Source organism: Schistocerca serialis, chromosome 2 (genome assembly GCF_023864345.2).
Source record: "Schistocerca serialis cubense isolate TAMUIC-IGC-003099 chromosome 2, iqSchSeri2.2, whole genome shotgun sequence".
Taxonomy (NCBI): domain Eukaryota; kingdom Metazoa; phylum Arthropoda; class Insecta; order Orthoptera; family Acrididae; genus Schistocerca; species Schistocerca serialis.
Genome location: NC_064639.1, coordinates 130,871,975 through 130,893,649, shown reverse-complemented (window position 1 = coordinate 130,893,649; position 21,675 = coordinate 130,871,975). Strand labels below are relative to the sequence as shown.

The 21,675-nt window shown below is 36.1% G+C and overlaps 1 protein-coding gene across 1 annotated transcript in view; it reads left to right on the top strand.

The window, feature by feature from the left end:
• LOC126455777 (uncharacterized) overlaps positions 1-21,675 on the top strand; it is a 192,141-nt gene that overhangs the window by 36,119 nt on the left and 134,347 nt on the right. The window contains exons 3-5 of the mRNA XM_050091542.1: positions 5,593-5,670; positions 11,004-11,081; positions 11,555-11,626. Of these exons, the coding sequence (XP_049947499.1) occupies positions 5,593-5,670; positions 11,004-11,081; positions 11,555-11,626 (228 nt within the window). The remainder of the gene's footprint in view (positions 1-5,592; positions 5,671-11,003; positions 11,082-11,554; positions 11,627-21,675) is intronic.

The window sequence follows — 21,675 nt, the reverse complement described above, 5'->3', positions numbered from 1 at the left end:
ACAACTTTGCTCTTGGTTGGATTACCTGATAATTACCAACCTGTGATTTAGGTACCTGAACTCAAGTGGCACACATATCACTGGAGATTATACAAAGGTTGTTAAAAAAGTTTTGCAGTCATCTCTAATTTTTTTTTATTTTTTGCAGGAGGAGAATGAAATTTTTTGTGATCATACTTGGAACATTTAGCTATAAGTTGGTATATAAAAGTATTTTCTTTTATTTACAGGTGAGCCATAATGGACCGTGAAGTAGATGTCAGGTTGCGACAATGGTCGGTGATGGAGTTCCTCTTCAAGACCGGTGATGACTCTGCCACATCGATTCACAGGTAGTTGCTCCCTGTTTATGTGGAGGACACAGTGGATCGCAGCAGTATCCAGGACAATCCACGATGTGGTAGACCAGCGACGGCAGTGAGTGATATGAATAAGGATACCATTGGTCAAATCATCCAAAATGACAGATGTGTGACGACACAACAACTTGCTGAAATGACTCGTTTGTCATTTGGTAGTGTGGTATCGCTGGTACAGTCACTAGGTTGCAGAAAAAACTGTGCACGTTGGGTGCCTCCTTATTCACATCACTCACTGCTGTCGATGGTCTACCGCATTGTGGATTGTCCAGTAGAGAGAAATCACCTTCCTCAAACCCCTGCAACCACTGCTGGATACTGCTGTGATCCATTGTGTCTTCCCCAAAAACAGGGAGCAAGGTCCTGTGAATCGATGTGTCAGAGTCATCACCGGTCTTGAAGAGGAACTCCGTCACCGACCATTGTTGCAACCAGACATCTACTACATGGTCCATTATGGCTCACCTGTAAATAAAAGAAAATACTGTTATATACCAACTTACAACTAAATGTTCCAAGTATGTTCACAAAAAATTTCATTATCCTCCTGAAAAAAATAAAAAAAATAGAGATGACTGTGCAAAACTTTTTGAATGCCCTTTGTACTAAAGTAAAACTACTTAAAATGCAAATGAAAATAAAAGTCAGTTTTATATCTAAATAAATACATTAAGTCATACAAAGCACATTATTAAATGCTACAAATGCAACAGACCGAATGATGTTGCTGAATATTGTTCTAGTAAGTGCAAACCAGGAGAAAATTTGTCAAAAAATAATGAAAAGGAAATGTAACTAGAAAACAGTCAGGACACAAGAAGCTTTTCTCACAGCAGATTCTAAACAGCATCATGAAAGGGAGATATGGTATTTGGAATCTTGTGCCTTGACTCACGTCACCAGTGGTAGGGAGAAGCTTCATAATGCCAAGCCAAGTAATAGTTCAGTTGTCAGCTTGGAAGATGATAGTTTAGTGGTAAAATTCCTGGAAGTGTTAAGCTGACCTTTTTTACTGGTGATAAAATAGTAGAAGTGTCTGACATTATTTGTATTACAAATTCAGTTGTAAACATGCTCCCAGTTAATAAAATTATAAGCAAAGGGCATAAAGTCACACAAAAGATGAATTCATCTGTGATGGAGAAGGAGATCTAATTATCAAGGTAGCACCTGATAATAGCATCTGTCATTTGAATACAAGTGAAATGAAACAATGCTACTGCACAAAAAGTATTGGACAGTGGAGAGGCTAGGTCATAAGGATCACAAAAGTATGCTGATGTTGACAAATGTTTCAGTGGGACTAAAGGTGGATGTTGTGGTTGAGGATCTCTGTGAGTTCTGATTCTTGGAAAACAGTCATCTCTTCTGTACAAATTAGTAAAAAATATTCAGAAAATATCTTGGACTTAGCACATTCTGATTTGTGTGGGTCAGAGGAGACAGCATATATTGTTGGAATCATTATTTTCTCATATTTATAGATGATTTTTCAAGATACGAGTATGTCTGTTTCTTGAAGAAAAAGTCTGAGATTGCACGGACATTTCAAAGCTTTAAAGTCATGGTGGAAAAGCAGATGGCAGAAATATCAAGAAGTTGCAATCTGAGAGTAGAAAGGAAGATATCAAAATGATGAACTAAAATGATTTCTGACTTGGACAGTTTCAACCACTGGATTGCATTATAGTATAGTTCACAACAAAGTGGTGTTGCTTTGCTGAGAGAGCTAGTTGAACATTGGTTGTAAAAGCCTGTACTGTGATGTACAGTGTCAACTTGCCAAAGGAGTATTGTACTGAAGTTCTATCTACAGCAACATACTTATCAAGTCATTCCCCATTCACCATATCTGAAAATAATACCCCACAGAAATTGTATCACACTTGAGGATTTTTGGCATCATGCAATGATCCACACTCCGAAACTCCATTGCAAGAAGTGGGATAACAAATTGTAGAAATTGACATACATCGGTTACTGCCTGGCAATTGTCAGCAGTGGCATAAATTTCCTGGAGGATGAGGATTTTTCCGAATTAAAAAATAGAAGAATCTAAGATCACCAATGTCTCGGCATTGAATCAAGAAGCAGTTTTTTCATGTCATCAGTATGTCACACACTGAAGAAGAAATTAAACCAGTAGAAGTTATAATGAACCCTTGTTTGGTTTTGAAAGTGATACATTAGAAACTGAAGTTCAAGATAAGGAGCATGAGAATAAAAAAATGGATTCTGTAGTGCAATAAGGGGCTACATTTTGGAGGTCAAGCAGAAATGTGAAATCCAAGGAATACCCTGACCTTTTTATTTATTGCTTGCAAGAAGATTTACAAATGATGACATTGATGTCAAATAAGCCTTGAAAGGGGTAAGTAAGGAAGAATAAAAAGAAAAAGCAATGAAGAAAGATTTCATATCTCTTGTTCGTAGTGGCACATTTAAAGAGGTAGAGCTACCTACAGCTCACAAAGCTTTCATTTTAAAAGAATGTTAAGGATAAAACCTCGGACTGGCAGAATAAGAGTGCTCTCAAGTAGAAGATCAAGAAACCTTCACATGGGTGATAGAGTTTGCCTACATTAGATATCACTTATCTATGTCAGCTTCAGAGATCCACCTCTTATATGTTTGGAGACATAAATTAAGAATCTTACATCATTCCACCAGAAAGAGTTGCAGCTCTTCCAAAGAAATGAAGGCTTGAAGAAAGCCGTTTACGGGCTTACACTGGCTGGTAGAAATTGGAATAAAAAATTGATGATAAGTTAAGAAAACTGAAGTTAAACAAATCAAAAACTGATCCCATATATCTATTTTCATAGAGATGCTACCAAACCAGTTAGAATAGCTTTATGTGTTGATGATATACTGTCATTCTCAAATGACAGAAATGTTTTGAATCACATCAGCAATTATTTGAAGAGGTTTCTTGAGATATAAGACTTAGGAAGAGTCTGCCATTGCTTAGGTATGGGAATTACATAATATTTCAAGGAAAAATATTGATCTCCCAGGAATCCTGTGCAAGAAAAGTTCTTGAGAAATTGGAATAAGTGAAGCCAATCCACTCTCAACACCACTCGAATTTAGTTTGTGGCAGTCAAGTCAATTAACATCGGTGTATATTATCAGGAGGCAATAGGAAGTCTTCTATATCTATCCCAAATATATGGGTCAGACGAGTTCTGCTGTCAGTCTCCTTCACAGATATAGTCACTGTTTAACAAGGTCGACTGTTTAACAAGGTCAATTTGATGTTAGTAAAAAGAGTGTTTAGGTATATAAAGGGAATCATGGTCCTTATGCTAGAATTTTCTTGAGATACGCAAAGAGAAATAGTGACCTTCAGTGATCCAGATTGGCAAAATAAAAACAGTGGCTGATACTCTGTAACTGGATCTTGCAGTAAAATGCAAAATTCTTTAATTTTGTGCTTGTAATAGATAATATATGTCATTAGTACTTATATCCTGACCTGCGAGATATATGCACTTGGCTGCATCATTCTGTATTTCATGAATAAATAAACCAGACATGTTACATGGTGTCATAAGTTAAAACATAGTGTTATGAATATGATCTCCTCAACAGCACCAATACAAATATAGAAACTGAAATTCTGACATACAGTAGCCCCTATGGTGTGATTACATCTGCCAAAACCATTGATGGTGAATGCAGAAAACAAGATGAGTGAATGAGAACTGTGGAAGCTACAATTCAAGTTCTATGTCATGGTGACGCAAAAAGTATGCAGCTAGCAGTATTTTATGTCCGTGATACTAGTGATTCCTTGGTTATATATAATACTTCTGAATTTGGTGCCAGCTAAGAGCAAAATCTGCAAACAGTACTGTAAAAGTTCGATGATTACTTTATCTGAAAAGTAAGCATAACATTTGTAAGGTATGTATTCAATTCTTTACAACAAAAGCCTGGTGAAGCATTTGACGTGTTACAGTACCACCAATAATAAAGGTAAACCTTATGAATATGGCAACTTATTAAGTACAATTTAATGATACAAAATTGTCATAGGTATACACAGTGAAAAAAATGGAAAAAAGATTGTTGACCCTGAAAAACCTCACTGTAGCTAAAGTTATTGATATTTGTAAAACATGTGAATTTGCCTCAAAGTGGATGACTATTATTAGCTCAGAAATGGAGCATTTTGACATAATAACAATTACTAATTCCTGAAATGGCAGGAAACAATATAATGTAAAAATAAATATAATAAAATACAGTACAACATGTGGTGGTAGTCATCCTGTTAAGAAACGTCCAGCTTTTAAAACCATATGTCATAACTGTTATAAAATGGAACACTTTGTAAACAAATGCACTTTCTGTCAATCTCATTTTTTAGATGTTTGCTGCATTTTTTACTTTGAGGCTTCTTATGCACTCAAACATGCTTTGCTATCTCTTTTGGTAATCTATTCGATCTTCAAGTAGCTGTTCAAGGAAACATTTATTTGATTCTTGTATAGCTTTATTTAATTCCTTCTTTAGGGCTTCCATTCTTATTTCAGCTTGTTGTGAGATTTTGTGTTTATTATCAGAATCTCTGTGTAATTGGTTGAAGTGTTTCAGAGCAGTAGTAACATTCCTGCTCTCAATTTAAAAATCAACGATTAAGGCCTTGTACAAACATTGTTGGATTACTAGTATGCAATAAGCTTTTAGACTCTAGAATTCTTGGTTAATCAACAAGATTAATGATGACACTAATTAATTCATTGTTTCTTCCGAATTACAGGCATTGTATACAAGCTGCTTAATGATTGACAGTGTTCTATTCTGCTGTCAGTTCCATGAAGGCTACTTCTGTTGTAAACTAGGTCCAAATAATTATGTCTGTTACATTCTGCTGTCAGTTCCATGAAGGCCACCTCGTTTGCAAACTAGGTCCAAATAATTATGTCTGTAAAGAATCTTAGATGCATTCGTTATTGAAAATATGTCTCATTTTGTTGTAAGCAACAACTCAGTAATGGATGAAATACAGTTTGCATTACTCTTTGCTGTAGTTTATAGTTGTGACTTGATACCAGTCCATTTAGTGGCAGGCTTCAGTTGCTGCATGTAATTTTTTTTTCATATTTGTATTTAATATATTTTGATGTATATAGAGTTCAGAATGCCGAAAGTATTTTTCAATATCCATGATACTTTCTTTTTGTTGCTAATGTTGGTGATGAACATTAAGTTTGTTTACTTTTAGGAATAAAATGCAACATAGCCAAGAGAACTCAGTGGGATCTATAACTTCACCTGTTGTGTCACATGGTACACTTGAAAGGTAATAACACTAATACTAATTTATACAGTAAAACTTGTTCAGAAGGGAATCTCAAGGGACTAAAATAATTTTCCAAATTGGGCAAGTTTCCATATTCCACAAAATGCACTAGGCTACATAAAATTTGTCAAGTATCATGTGCAAAAGTATAAATGTGTAATTATGCACACATTTATGTACTGTTACTCCTGTGCAGTAGATTTTCACTTACTATATATTGTACAATAGAACACTATCGACTATTACACTAATTGATACGTAATACAGCATGTCTGTCTTTTAACTGTAACTTTAAGTTTGTGTATTGTTGTACATACATATTTCTATGTATATACATTTCACTTCTTTCATTACATATCAAGGAGGGAAACCTGTTTGAATTCCTGTTCAGAATTGTTCTTTTTTTTTCTGTGCAGTTTTTTGTGCTAAACAATATTTCCAAGAGCCTGGGAGAATTTGTGTGTACTGCAAATTGCGTAGCATTTTGCTTGTGCTCTTCTTCTTTTGTTTCCTCATCAACATCTTCTGTGTTGTGGATTTCTGTTAGATATGTTGTCGAAGTTAATGTGGAGTGAACCGATAGAAAGTCATTACATCAAGTGCAGTCATCTGGACTACATGAAATATTTTGCATATTAATGAATTCAACAATTGCTGCCACATTTCCTTCAGCTTTGATGAGTACAGAAGCATCTTGTTCATCACCTCCAAACCCCCCTTTGTTGAAGTTCTTGGTGATAGTTTCAGGCTTTGTTTCCCTTACTTCCAAGATAATCCTATTTACTGCGTACTGACAGAAACTGATGATGCAAGAACAAATGCACTTTCAGCTTCTCATCACTAAGAAAAAGAGATTGCATCAATAATTGCCTAAATGGAAATTGAATGTGTAGTAAGCTCCTCGTCCAGGGGTCGTGCGAAGCTGGTTGAACCTGGTAGGAACCAAGCCAGTTTCACGTTTGGTAACTTGATTGCCTAGGAAAAGGAGAACTTGGTGATTTCTTTTCTTCATTTTACATTCGAAAGAACGTGGCCAATTTTCCACAAGACTATTCACCATACAAGCCTTTTTTCATTTTGCCATGTGACTGGAAGCTTACTGACACCTTACCAGTCACCAGTGGCTTCTCCATTTACACATTGTGTTGTAGTAAGTCTTTCCTTGTACTTTTTTCCCGTGATGCACTTTTTACCTCAGATTGCTAGTGATTTTTAAGGGAGTGCACGATAAACAGATGTGTTTCATTGAAGTAGGGTCATAATTCTCAATTAGGTTGTGCAGTATTGTCTTCCATTCTGTTACTGTACATTCCTGCACATCCGTAACTTCCCCATGCACTTAGTTCCACATGACATTTTGTCTAGCTTTGAAACTGGCCAGCCATCTTATGGTTGCCTTAAATTCCTTATTGTTAAGCTCTTTTGCAACTTTCTAAGCCTCACTTTGGTATGTCAGTTCAGACAAAAGTAAGTTCCTTGGTCGCACACTTACTTACAAACCATTCCCACTCTTCCCTGTTAATTTCCTCATTTTCCTTGTCCTCACCTTTCTTTTCATTTGGCTGTTCCCTTGCATCCCTCCATCCCATATCTTATTCCCGTTACTTTTGTTTTACTGCATTTGAGAAGCAAACATTAATTTGCACACAGGGAGTTTATCCATTTGACGTGCCTCTCAATTACCTTTATCTTTTCGTAAAGTGTTTGTGACACATACTTTTTGTTTCACACAGTATTGCCACTTGCATTGCTACAAGTCAGCTGAAACTGGCAGGAATTTTTTTTAATTTTTTTTTATTTTTATTTCTTTTATATTATTATTAAAGAATGCTTGGAACGTGTCGGGAGGGGGGAGGATAAAAAACTGTTGCGTAACAGATCAACAGTCACCTCTTTCACCAATCACCTCTTTCATGTAACAGCATTTTGGGCTGTACAAAAGTAACGTCCTTTTATAGACATGAATAATGTGGTCTACTGTAATTGACTAATACTGCATAAGATCTTTTTCCAGATTATACAACCTTCCGACAGGCTTGCATATGTGTCAGACACGATGTGACATTGTTCATTACATTTTCTTGGAAAGTGGGAGGGAAGGAAATCCCCCTTTGTTCTAGCCTCCTTCTTCAACCCCACCTTACTTCAGTCCTGACCCCTGCCCACAATAGTAAACAGCAAGCTAGTAACGTGTGTTTCATATCCGAGGAATACACACGACCCCCATGTAAGCTTTTAACTTTTCATTTCTCACTATTTATTGTTAAATGTTTAATGCTTATTAGTAATTTAAAGTAGTGCACATGGTGAATTTACATGTGTCTCGAATCGACAATGCAAGTAAACTAAATTATATGTGTCAGAGATGTGGGACCTTCAGTGCTTGCTTGCATCATGTTATTTATTCAGTTTTGTTACATATTTATTTCTTAGGTCCTATGGGGGACAAAGAGATGTATAATTTAAACAGTACATGGTGAATTTACATGTGTCTCGAATCGACAATGCAAGTAAACTAAATTATATGTGTCAGAGATGTGCGACCTTCAGTGCTTGCTTGCATCATGTTATTTATTCAGTTTTGTTACATATTTATTTCTTAGGTCCTATGGGGGACAAAGAGATGTATAATTTAAACAGTCCTTTGGATGTTGAAGCTGTGATAAAATCAATTCTGCGTGATACTGACGATGAGGATGATCAGGACAACAGTTTTATAGAGGACAGTAACACTGATGAAGAAGAGCACGTATCGGAAAGAGATGGAGATTCTGATACGGAACTGGGTGCTCAGTCCAGCTCTGAAAATGACAAAGATGAGAGCACCAAATTGACATGTCAAGCTGTTCAAAGGAAAAATAAAAAAATAAATGAGGTTTGGTCATGGCAAAAAAGGCCAAGGAACAGGCAAAGACAAGGTAAACAAAATATTTTACTTCATCTGCATGGAGTAATCGGAACTGCGAAAAACGTGACTAATATTCTAGATTCATGGAAATGCGTCATCTCTGACACAGTGATTCAGTGTATTGTAGAAAATACAGACAAATTTATTCTTACAATACAAGATAACTATTCTTGTCTAAGGGACGCTCAACAGACAGACACAGTGGAAATGAAAACCTTATTCTGGCTGCTTTATCTCGCAGGGATGTACCGCGTGAATCGTCTGAATCTTGACGACTTATGGCGGATGGATGACTTCGTAACTGTCATGAGTACAAAAGGATTTCTGTTTTTAATGCGATCTATTCATTTTGATGGTGTGGAAACAAAGGAGAACAAAGAAAAACTGGCCTCCTAGCTCGTATAAGAATTATTTTTGAAGTATCCATTATGAACTGTCAAAAATTCTATTCACTTGGTGAAAATGTCAATCAATGAAAAACTCGAGGCTTTTCGAGGTTGGTGCATTTTCATAAGATATATGTCAAAAAACCAAGCAAATATGGCATAACAATTTATGCTTTTCTCGCCTCTCAGCTGTATTATACATATGATATGGAAATATACACTGGAGCTCAACCAAAAGGTCCATTTAGTGTAAGCAATAAACAACCTTATGTGAAAAGGTTAGCAGCAATTGTTTTACAGATTACAACTTGGTAAAGAAATTGGCACAAAAAAAAAATTTCATACGTTGGCACGTTACGTAAAAATAAGCCTCGGATACCTCTAGAATTCAGAGCGACCAGAAAGCGAGAGCCCCACTCCAGTTTGTTTGGTTTTTGCAAAGAGGCAACACTTGTCTCATATGTGCCAAAAAAGTACAAGAATGTTTTGTTGATATCCAGTCTTCACAACGATGGAAAAATCAATGAAGGAACAGGTGATCTCAAGAAACCAAAAATTGTAACTTTTTACAATCACACAAAAAGGAGGCTTTGACACTGTCGACAGACTTTGTCGGTCTTTCAGTATTGCTAGAAACACAAAGCGATGGCCTCTGGTGGTGTTTTTTTTATGATCAATGTTGCTGCCATAAATTCATTTATAATCTGGAAAGGAAACACCAGCAATAATCTCAAGAGAAGAAAATATCTCAGATATCTTTTGAATGGACTTGTGCATGAACATGTAAGAAGGAGAAGTACTCAGATAACTGGAGACCTCCGTACAAAAGTTTCAAATGTGTCGCAAACATAAGATGAACACCAACAGCAACCAAAAAGAGGTGAAGATCTATCTCAGGAGCCTCTGAAGAAAAGATGTAGGCAATGTTTAGTTAATAAGCAAACGAGAATCACCCGTTTCAAATGTGAAGTATATGGACAGTTTATTTGCTTACACATTCAAGAAATGTTTGCAATGATTGTATTTCAGCTTCTAAATAATCACTTGTTTCAAATGTGGGATATATAGATGGTATATTTTACAACATTCAAGAAATATTTGCAATGATTGTATTTCGGCATCTAAATAATCACCTGTTTCAAATGTGAGATGTATAGATGGTATATTTTGTTTACGTCATTCAAGAAATATTTGCATAGATTTCAACTTCTAAATAACTTTAGTATATTGAGAAACCAAAATTTCAAGCATAATCCTGTATAAATTTGACATTTGTACACAGAAAGTAAGTGTCAGTACCTTGACAAGCTGTGGGAAGAAAAGGTGTGTTTTGAAACATAAGTTTATTTTTAAATAATTTTTTTGCCTTGCTTTTGTTTTTGTAACCCCTGAATAATACGTATTATTGCTTTTATGATAAAAATTTAATGGTTAAAAAGACATAAAATTTATTAACAACAAGTGGTATCTGCGAGATACGTGCGACCTCCCTTGTCCGCCTAGAAGGCACTCCTATTGGAGGGTTAATTAAGTTTTAAAACTTGCATTCCATTTCATCATTAGGCATGTTCTGCATACATACAAAAAATTAGCCTATAAAAATATATTGAATGCTTTGTGACTGAAATATTTGTACAGCTTGGTTAGATTTCTGAATTATGTAGTTCTGCTTTGATCAAGTTTTGAAATTAACATATCACTACATGTTGAATTAAAGAAGTCTATGTAATTTTAGTAAATATTTGGTATGTTTGATTCAGGAATAAAATATGAAATGTACAGAAGAATTCTATACACTCTTAAGTTTCACTTTTTGTATTGCAGAGTACATATGAGAGATCTTAAATACACAAATGTTTTTATTTCTTTGAAATTATCGTTGGCAGTGTGCATGTGTGGAATTAAAACTAATTGTAACATGCAATCCAGCCATAAATTTTTAATTTATAGTAGTTTGTGAACTTGTTTTTTATGCAATTTATGACATAACTTTTATGTTTTTTTATGCGGTTGGTGAACACTTGATGCATACAATTCAGCAGTAAAGTCCAAAGTAGCCAGGAAAATTCCATGATTGCTAGGGCTTCATCTGTTCTATCACAGACTGCATATGACAGGTAATTATTTTAACAATATAATGAAAATGATAGTTGCTTTTCATCATATAGCAGAGATGCTGAGTCACTGATAGGCACAACAAAAAGACTGTCACAAAATAACCTTACGGCCAATGAGGCATTTGTCAAAAATAGAGCACACACACACACACACACACACACACACACACACAGTTACGCAAGTGCAACTGACACAATCATGACCACAGTGTCTGGCAGCTGTGTGTATGTGTGTGTGTGTGTGTGTGTGTGTGTGTGTGTGTGTCTCGTCTATTTTTGGCAAAGGTCTTGTTGGACAAAAGCTTATTTTGTGAGTCTTTTTGTTGTGCCTATCTGTGACTCAATATCTCCGTTATATGGTGAGTAACAAATATCTTTCCCTAATATAGGTAATTATTTTAATATGATATTTTGCCATTAGTGATTTTTTTTTCTTTTATGGTGTTAATGAATGCTTTATTTATCTAATTTAGCAGTAAAACACAAAATACACAGGAAAATCCAGTGGGCTCCAAGGCAGTACCATCACAATCTACATGTGACAGGTAAGTTCAATATTGTTTTACTTTAATAAGTTGCATGGTCATTCTGTTTCATATTGTGACTGAGTTAGTGCTGTAACACCCACTTTAAATAGAATAAAAAACCGTGAAAATGCTGTTGTTACAGTTTGTTATACATATCCAAGTGATTCACCATGTTGTTAGTAAGTAAATTCTGAAAAGGAAAACAGGAAGATTAGGGTTTAACATTCCGTTGATGATAATGTTATTAGTTTTGAAGCAAAAGCTCAGACTGGGAAGTGAAATTGATTGATACCTCTCAAAGGAACCATCCTGGCATTTTCCTTAAGCGATTTGGGGAAATCATTGAAAACTAAATGTGGATGGTTAGATGGGAATTTCAAATGACATCCTCCTGAATACAAGTGTAGTGCCTTAGCATATAGCACTCTGCTACTGTGCTCAGTGCATAAAACAATATTATAAGTGTTCCCTGTAACAACGGATATGAGGAAAGCCCAGTGTTGAAAAAAAAAAAGCTAAGCTGACATGAGTTATATCACCTGTTCGGAATAGGTCAATCTTCCTGCAAGGTGTGGCATTGCTTGTTATTGTTCAGGGTGTATATGACCCGGGACAATCGGGAAATTCGGGAAGAACCTGGGAATTTTTCGGAATTCCGGGAATTTTTCATTGTTTTATGTTTCAGTTAAATTTTTGTAATTTTGACTGGTAAGAATTGATTCTCTAGCAAAAAATGTTACTGTATCCTGCTAGTGGAGAATGATACTGCAGCAGTAAAATATAAATGAGAGGGAAAAAAAATTTTAGTGGCAAAGAAAATGTGCAATTTATAACAACAAAACACCGTCCACGCATAAGTGTCTGCAAATAGCAAAAATATGTCAAAGGCCATAGGGTGAAGACTATGTAATTCTTCGTAACAATAAATTCCATGCTATGAGCATGATGTCACAACTGTTCACATTACGTTAGTTTGAACAGTTGCAAGCGGGTTGATGTGCGTGCGCAGTTGACTCGCGTATGAGCAGTACCTTTTCCCACTTCCCACTATTTGAAGTGTGGCTGTTAGCTGTATCGGCAGTAGCAGCAAGCAGCCAGATGTAAACGAGAAAAAATTTTTCTCGCGTGCCCTAGCTACCAGATTCGTGCATGCGCAGAGTTGTCTGAGTTGCAGTCGGGAGGGGGTTAGTCTCCATGTGACCCGTGTTTAAATTACGTGATTTGGCTGCTTCTCTCCGTTTACAGCTCCCACATCAAATGAAAACAAAACGGATTTCTGTGGCCGGGAGCTATCAGGTGAATACATTCGCATAATTATGAAGGGCAAAAATGTGTTATTTGTTTCAGTTTTCTGTTTTTATTTTATTTCCAATTTAATAGCAGTTAAACATTAATCGCCTTGCAGAACAATGAAGTTATTTTTGCAAGTTTGCTAAAGAAATTTGATTTTATTAATCTTTCTGCTGAGGCAATCATTTTATTTGAAACGAAGTGTTTCATTCCACAGTGTTGACTAGTTCCAACTGTTCGCTGAATTTCAAGTGCACGTTATCATCTTCTGCCATGTATGGCATTAAGCCATAATAAAGAACCAAAAGTGAGAGTATAGAGTACTGGTACTCCAATAAAATTTACATCCCAAAAACCACACTGAAAACCTTAATATTAGGTGGGACCTACTTAATTGTGAATCTGGAAAAAAAACAATGTGCACTTCAAGCCGAATTATGCATTTTAGTATGGTTTACGAAATTCCGATGCTCTTGGGAATATCCTCTGATGCCCTGTTTCTTTTACGGTGTAATGTAAGCTCTCTTAGTGCTTTATACAAACAAACATGCGGACTTCCTACGCCACTGCAGCTGCGCACGCGCAATATTGCCTGTTTTCTGGCACTCTCTGGCAACTGGTATATCAAATCTATTTCTAACAGTCTCCGGATAGTATTTTTTATTTTTTTATTTTATTTATCCACTAAATCATGTTCATGACATGGGATACAAGTTACAGCAATGAATCGTTGAAGCATAATACTTTTTCTTACATTGACTATATGACAGAATACATAAAATACATATCTACATTACAGTCATTCAAGATTGACATATCAGACTAAATTAAAGCTACACGTGACATAAATTGGTCTCCATAAATTCAGCAACAGAATAAAAACAATGCTGGAACAGTATACTGTTAACTTTCTTCCTGAAAGAGTTTTTATTATTCTTGACTGAGCAAGGTAATTTATTATAAAGTATGCTGCCTATGATCCTCACACCATCATGGCATTTACTGAGTCTCTGATTAGATGAATGTTGCTTATACTGCGGGTGTCATGATCATGAATGTCATTATTTGTTTTGAAGAGGTGAAGATTCTTACTGACAAATGAAACAGTCTCTAGGATGTATATACATGGTACAGGTAATATTCCGAGTTCTTTAAAGATTGGTTTGGTAGGTGTGTGCGGTGGCACTCTTAACATGACCTTGACAATTCGCTTTTGCATAACAAATATTTTCCTATTTATTGCCCCCAGAATGGAATGTCATATGAGAGGACTGAGTTAACTAGTGCAAAGTATACAGTTTTAATGGTGGTCACATCACAGCTTTGGCTAAGAATTCTGAAGGCATAGCACAGGCTACTCAATTTACACAGTAGTTTCTCTCTGTGGATATTCCACTGCAGTTTGTTATCGATCCAGAGACCTAAGAATTTAGTCTCACTGACTTGTTCAATAACTTTATTGCCCATAATTAGTGGTTCCATATGTGTTGTATGGTTGTTTGATGGGCAGAAGACCATATAAGTCATTTTTTCCATATTAAGTGGGAGTTTGTTCTCATAGGGCCAGTATAGAAGCCTTTCACTGCTGTCAACTTGGTCAGCTCTCACCTGGTGTGGAGAAATGTTGCAAGAGAGGAGGTTTGTATCATCAGCGAATAACACAGGTACTGTTGAGGGTAGGTGTTCTGGGAGGTCATTAATAAAGATAAGGAAGAGGATGTGGCCTAAGGTTGAACCCTGTGGGACTCCTGATGTGATTGGTATTATATCTGAATGGGCTCTTCTTGCGTCATTTGTTGCTACTTCTACCAGATGCCCTCTGTTTGATAGATATGACTGGAACCAGTCATTACAGACTCCTCTTATACCATATGCATCCAGTTTGCGGAGTAGTAATGTGTGGTTGACTAGATCAAAAGCTTTTGTCAGATCAATAAAAAGTCCAGAAGCATACTGGTAATGTTTTTCATTAAATGCTTCTATTATCTCATCAGTAAACGAAAAGAGAGCCTCATTGATTGATTTATTGTTATGAAAACCAAACTGCTGTGCTGTTAGTAGGGAGTTGTTTACAAGAAAGGACATTATACAGGTATATACAATTTTTTCCATTATTTTGGACACAGTTGGGAGAAGGGATATGGGTCGGTAGTTGTTGACTTCATGTTTGTCCCCTTTCTTGTGTAACAGAACTATCTTGGAGGTTTTGAGAGTTTGAGGGAAAATGCCAGTATTCATTGAGCAGTTGATTATGTTGCAGAGTGGTTGTATTATTTCATTGGCAACCTGTTTTATTACATAGGCAGGTAGACCATCAAGGCCAGATGAGAGGGAACTTTTCATAATCCTAATAGTTAGGAGAATCTCTTTCAAAGTTGCAGGTATTAGAAAAATTGATTTATCAGAGTGGTTGTATTATTTCATTGGCAACCTGTTTTATTACATAGGCAGGTAGACCATCAAGGCCAGATGAGAGGGAACTTTTCATAATCCTAATAGTTAGGAGAATCTCTTTCAAAGTTGCAGGTATTAGAAAAATTGATTTATCAGATCTTATACATTTTTGAAGATAGGATTTTGTTGGTGAAGAGCGACCAGATGATAGGCTGTTAGCTGTTCCTGAAAAGTGTTTTTTAAATGTATCTCAGATATGTCTGATGTCCGTTATTTGTTGGGCATTGCGCTGAAGATATTCCGGTGTTTTTTGTTTGATGTCAGTTCTTAAAGTTTTTCTGATAATATCCCACATTGCTGTACATTTGTTATTAGACTCATTTATGTATGCTTTATTTGCTAGTCGTTTTGCTTCAGATATTACTTTACGAAGTATCTTCTTGTAATATTTGAAATAATAGTGGAAATTTGTATCATCTGTTTTAATGCTCTGCTCATAGAGTGATCTCTTAGTCTTACATGATATTCTTATACCCTTCGTGATCCACCTGTTATCAGTTTTTCTGGCTGAATGTTGTACTTTGATTTGTTTTAATGGAAAGGCCATATTGAAATGATGACCCAGTGTGTCAAGGAATACTGAAGTTTTCGTATCCTTATTATCTTCCTTGTAAACAATGTCCCATGACAGAGACTAAAGTAGATTTTTAAACATTCTAATATTGCTAGGGTCTTTGATGTACCGTCTTATGATGAAAGTAGATGATGACTTGTCTTTAGTTTGCCCTAAATTAAGCCATAACAAGATACCCTGATGGTCAGAGAGTCCATTGGCCCAATTCAAGACATTAGTAAATGGAAGAGATTCACAGTCCAGGAATATTGCTTCTATACGGCTGCTTGAATTACGTGTTATTCTGGTTGGATCATTTACAATGTTTTGGACATTGAAAGTTGCTAAGAGGTTTATGACGTCACTCACTGTACACGAAATGTTAGCGAAATTTATGTTAAAATCACCACACAATATAATTTCCTTACCTTTGGCTTTGTAATAGTACATGATACTTTCAAGCCTGTTCAGAAACTAGCTTATGTCGCCATCAGGTGAACGGTAAATACAGACTGTTATTACATTAGGCTGCTTAATTTCTGTTGCACAGTGTTCCAAATGTTTTTCTATATTTAAGTGATTAGTATTGTCGCACATGGAGAATACTGTACCCTTCCTGACAAGTATTACACAGTCCCCCCCCCCCCTCCATCCCCCCGCTGTTTGATCTGCAGAAACTGTTCCCAACTGTATAATTTGGAAAGTTAAAAAATTGCAAGTTTTCATTTTTCAGCCAATGCTCTGTAAAACAGATAACATCAATTTTTATATTGCAATATGAAAGGCAGACTTCAACTTCTAACTGTTTGTTATTTATTGACTATATATTTTGATTATATATAACGAAAGCTGACTCTGAGTTTTAGGGAGACTGTGTTCCTATGTTGCATTTTGGCGATATTTTGTTATTTTTGGACCAAATTCCATGGGAATAGGTCCAATCTATTAGTTTCCCTGAGGAGGAGCACCTAGGACAATTACACATTTATTTTTCCTTTCACTAACGATAGCTATCTCGTCGAGGCTCCTTCTTGTATCAGATGCAAGCACCCTTTTGCCACATTTGTTAAGATGCATACCATGCCATGTAAAACAATTTCTTTTGTAATTGCTAACGTCTAACAACTTAACATTTGCAAATTTTGAACATAGGCTTTTTAGTTTCGAATTAGTATGTCTAATTTTGTTGTTTACGCCTGATCAGTCTGGTAAGTCATGTCATAGCGGCAGCATTGTTGCAATTACATTGGTGGAATGCAGGATCCACAGTACTGTGATCAATTTTTGAATGAAAGCACTAGCTTTGTTTCTGTAGACGTTATTAGCACCTCCTATAAGGACAACACAATCAAGTGTTGTGAAATCAGAACATTCCTCCTTAACACTTGCAGTTACGTAGTCAAAATCTGCTCCAGGTTTTACAATACTAGAAACACGCACACTGTCATTTACATTGTTTATCAATAATTCCCTTTTGTTGCGTGCATGGCTGTCGCCAAAGCGTTTCACCTTTTTCACTAATCGTCTTTCTGTCGGTGAGAAGTTGTTCGTTGTACAAATAGCATTTCCTTTTAAAAACCCGATATTGCACGGATTTGAAATGTCTTTTGTGGATTCCTTGTGATTGCGAATGACTTCTTTTGTTGAGATGCACTTAGTAGATGTAATCACCATCTCCGTTTTGTTTACATCGTATGTAATATTAACCTCTGCCGATGGAGAGACGCGCGTTTTCTGTTCCTAAAGCGTATATTTGTCCTTCAGAGCAGTATATTTTTTATTTAGATCAAACATATTACTTTTGCAAATAGAAATAAACTTAACCCAACTCTAGAAGTATACAATGCAGGATTCAGCGACCACCAAGCTGTCATTCTAAAGGTCGATGTTAGCAAAGATACCTCAAACCCAGTCCCACCTAAAACTTTACGGAGGTTTTTCACCCAAGAGAACTTGAACAAGCTAAATGCCCTCCTTAGTAAAGAAAAGTGGACAGAGATGTACACAGCCAATGATGTCAACATGAAATTCAACATGTTTCTTGACAAAATGATCCACCACTTTGAAGAGGCCTTTCCACAAAAACCAGTAAGAATAAATAATAATAATAATAGAAACAAGAGTTGGATTACACCAGCTATAAAAATCTCTTGCAAACATAAAAGAATACTCCACATGTTATGTAAACATAGTAGTGACTCCCCTCAACTAACAGAATACTATAAAAACTACACATGTATCCTAAGAAGAGTGATAAGACAAACAAAAAGAATGCAGAATGATGAGTACATTGACAAATCCAGCAATAAAGTAAAAGCAATGTGGAATATCATAAAAAGGGAAAGAGGGGAAATGAAAGCTTCACACACGAACATAGAAATCAAACTCAACAATGAATCTATATCTAATCCTGAAGTTGTGGTGAACTGCTTCAACAATTTCTTTACGAGCATAGCTGAAAAATTGGTCCAAAATATTCCTAACACAAATTACCAACCAGCAAACCAAAAATATCACATATGCGCAGAGTCAATTTTCATTACCAAAGTCACTGAAAATGATGTTGCAAAAGCCCTCAGAGAGTTAAAAAATTCATATTCAGCTGGAATTGATGGTATCCCAGCAGCTGTAATCAAAAATTGTGAACACACAATTGCTGAACCATTAACTCACCTCTGTGACTGTTCTTTCCAGGCAGGTATCTTCCCTGACGCCCTGAAACTTTCTAAAGTAATTCCTGTCTTCAAAATAGGTGATAACAAAGATATGAATAACTACAGGCCTATCTCTATCTCATCCTGCTTTTCTAAAGTTTTTGAAAAAATAATGCACAAAAAAATGATGGACTTCATTGGAAAAAAAAAGATTTACTAAGTTTAGCTCAACATGGGTTCAGAAGCAACAAATCTACTGAAACGGCAGTATATGATTGCATAAATACGCTATTAGAACTGTTAGATAGAAAACAACCCATAACAGGCATATTTCTGGATCTGTCAAAGGCTTTTGACACTGTTGACCACAAAATATTACTGGAAAAATTAGAACACTATGCTATCAGAGGAATTGCAAACAACCAATTGGATGCAGAGAGTCAGCATGAAATATACTAATAGACAAAGCAACTCAATAACCGAAATACTATCAAGTAATAAAACTGTAAAGCAAGGTGTTCCACAGGGCTCAGTATTGGGACCCCTACTTTTCCTCCTATATATCAATGACTTGAGCCTGAATGTTGATGCAAACAAAACAATAATATTTGCTGATGACACAACTGTACTCCTCAAAGGGGAGAATACGGAGGCTGTGCAAAAAGCTGTGAACTTGGCCACTGAACAACTCAGCAACTGGACTAAAATCAACAGATTAACTATCAACACCAAAAAGACAGCATCCATGAACTTTCACACAACACAAAATGCAAATTCCTCTCAGCCATTTGTCACTGTAAATAGCCAGTCAATAGATACCGACACTGTTTTCAAATTCCTGGGTCTGTGGGTTCAAGAAAACCTGAAATGGAATACACATACGGGAAAGGTAAATGCCAGCATCTGTACTGGCTGTTATGCATTGAGTGTACTGAAAACATGTGCTAGCCTGAAAACATTAACCAGTGTGTACTGCGCTTACATACAAGCCCACCTAAAATATGGTGTAATATTCTGGGAAAATTCTCCAACTGCTCTGAGCACATTCAGAATCCAGAAGAGAGCAATGAGGATTATTACTGGGAGCAAACCCAGAGACTCCTGCAAACCCATCTTCAGAAAGTTGGAAATCCTTACACTGCCTTGCCTCTACATTCTTGAGACTCTAAAATTTTTCAGAAACCACATAGTGCCAACTGACCCCAGAGCCGTAAAAAATAATGAAATACATGAACACAACACCAGGAAAAACGCAAACCTGCATATTATACGTACAAACACTCAACTGTGTAAAAAGGGAGCTTTCCACATGGGCCTCCAACTGTTCAACAGTCTTCCCACTAGTATTAAGTCCATCGAAGACAACATAAAATTTAGCAAAGCCGTGAAGTCATATTTGTTGTGTCACTGTTTTTACTCTGTAAATGAATACTTAGAACAGTAATCTTGCTGTTTGTGTTAAATTGAAAACATTGAGCAATATAATACATTAGGATACTATAGGCCTATGTTAATATATGTTAACAATGTTAAATAATATTTTCTGACATCTGCAACACACTGTGTGCCACCAGATCACATGGAATAAATAAATAAATAAATACTCTGATTATTTCGCCCTTTTCTTTGATAACGTCTCTAAATTTGCTTTCACACACGTTACTAACAATTTAGGACAAGACCATGAATATTCGTCTGTTACGAATTTTATGCTTGTTTTCGAGCATTTCTCGTGGAACCAACGCAGACAGCTACTACACCGAATAGCTTTCATCACCTTTTTGTCACAAATCTTGCAGTTATTCACACTTTTACACTCGTTTTTATTGGAGCACTTTTCATTTAAGACTTTCTTGTGCGGCGCCCTGTGGTTCGAAAAGCGTTACTTTCAAAGTAAATTTCTTTTTACACAAGATGAATTATGTTACATGTGAGAAAGTGGGATGGATTTCTAAATCACAGAGCGTTTAAAACTGAACAGTTTGAGGACCAGCCACTTAACAAGAATTTCGAGCCCAGACATTTATGTCATAATTTTAAATTTACTGTCACATTTGTGTGATGTATCTTAAAGTATAACACACGCAAAAAACGATCAATATTACAATTAAAAGCTTAGCTTCTGTTGTAGCTTGTTAATCTTAGAGATCAATATTATATGTTAAAGCTTAGCTTTTCTTGTAGCTGTACTATGTACATTAATGTAAACTGTTAACTTTTCCTCTTTGTGACTTCGCGCTACGTAACCAGTTATCTTGCTATTGGCTGACTGTAACACATGTCCTATGCTCTGAATATCTGCTGTCATCAGCTGCCGAGATCACGTGAGATATGATTGGCTTACAAAAGGACATCGCAACCTCGGTTTCAACGCTCTGGAAACTAATGCACTGTGTTTGGTGCAATTCGAATTTATATTTTCTTAATACGAAAATATGCACCGCATATGTTGCTGCAAATCAAAGGTCTTTCCAAAACGTCTCTCCTTTTTTTCATTAAAAGTCTTTCCAAAACTTCTCTCCCCCGTCTTTTCTTTATTTTTTTTATTTTTTTTTCCCCGGGAAGTGTTATGTGAGTGTATAAAACGTTAGCCATTCAAAGTATTGATAAGTTTTACCGTTCTGAGGGAAAATCTACAGAAAACCTACTGTTACTGAGCATGGAAAAAGTGTATTTTCGCCCGGGAAAAAACATATTTTTTAAATGGGATATCCGGGAAAAATCCGGGAATTTTTCTTTCTTGTCCCCGTATACACCCTGTTGTTCTAATGTGTGGTGGATGATGGAGCCCAGTAGGGAAATAGCAGGTAGGTTGGGAAGGAAATCCTTGATGGACTTGTTTTGGGTGGGGGGACTGGTTTCAGATGAAGAAGTGGCTGTAGCAGCTGTTCAAACCAGTGCTTGCAAGTTATGACTTATGTCAGCAGAAAAGGAAATTTGGAATGTAATGTCACATTCATGAAAAGATCTTTAGGAGCTCTGTCTTGGACTGCTTCTCCGACTTTGTTCTTATTGATTCACCATAGTACTATTAATAAATTTCAATATTACTTTTGAGTGAACAGTCCATATATTCTTTTCATTGATACATACATGAACTGTATTACTTGACCTCC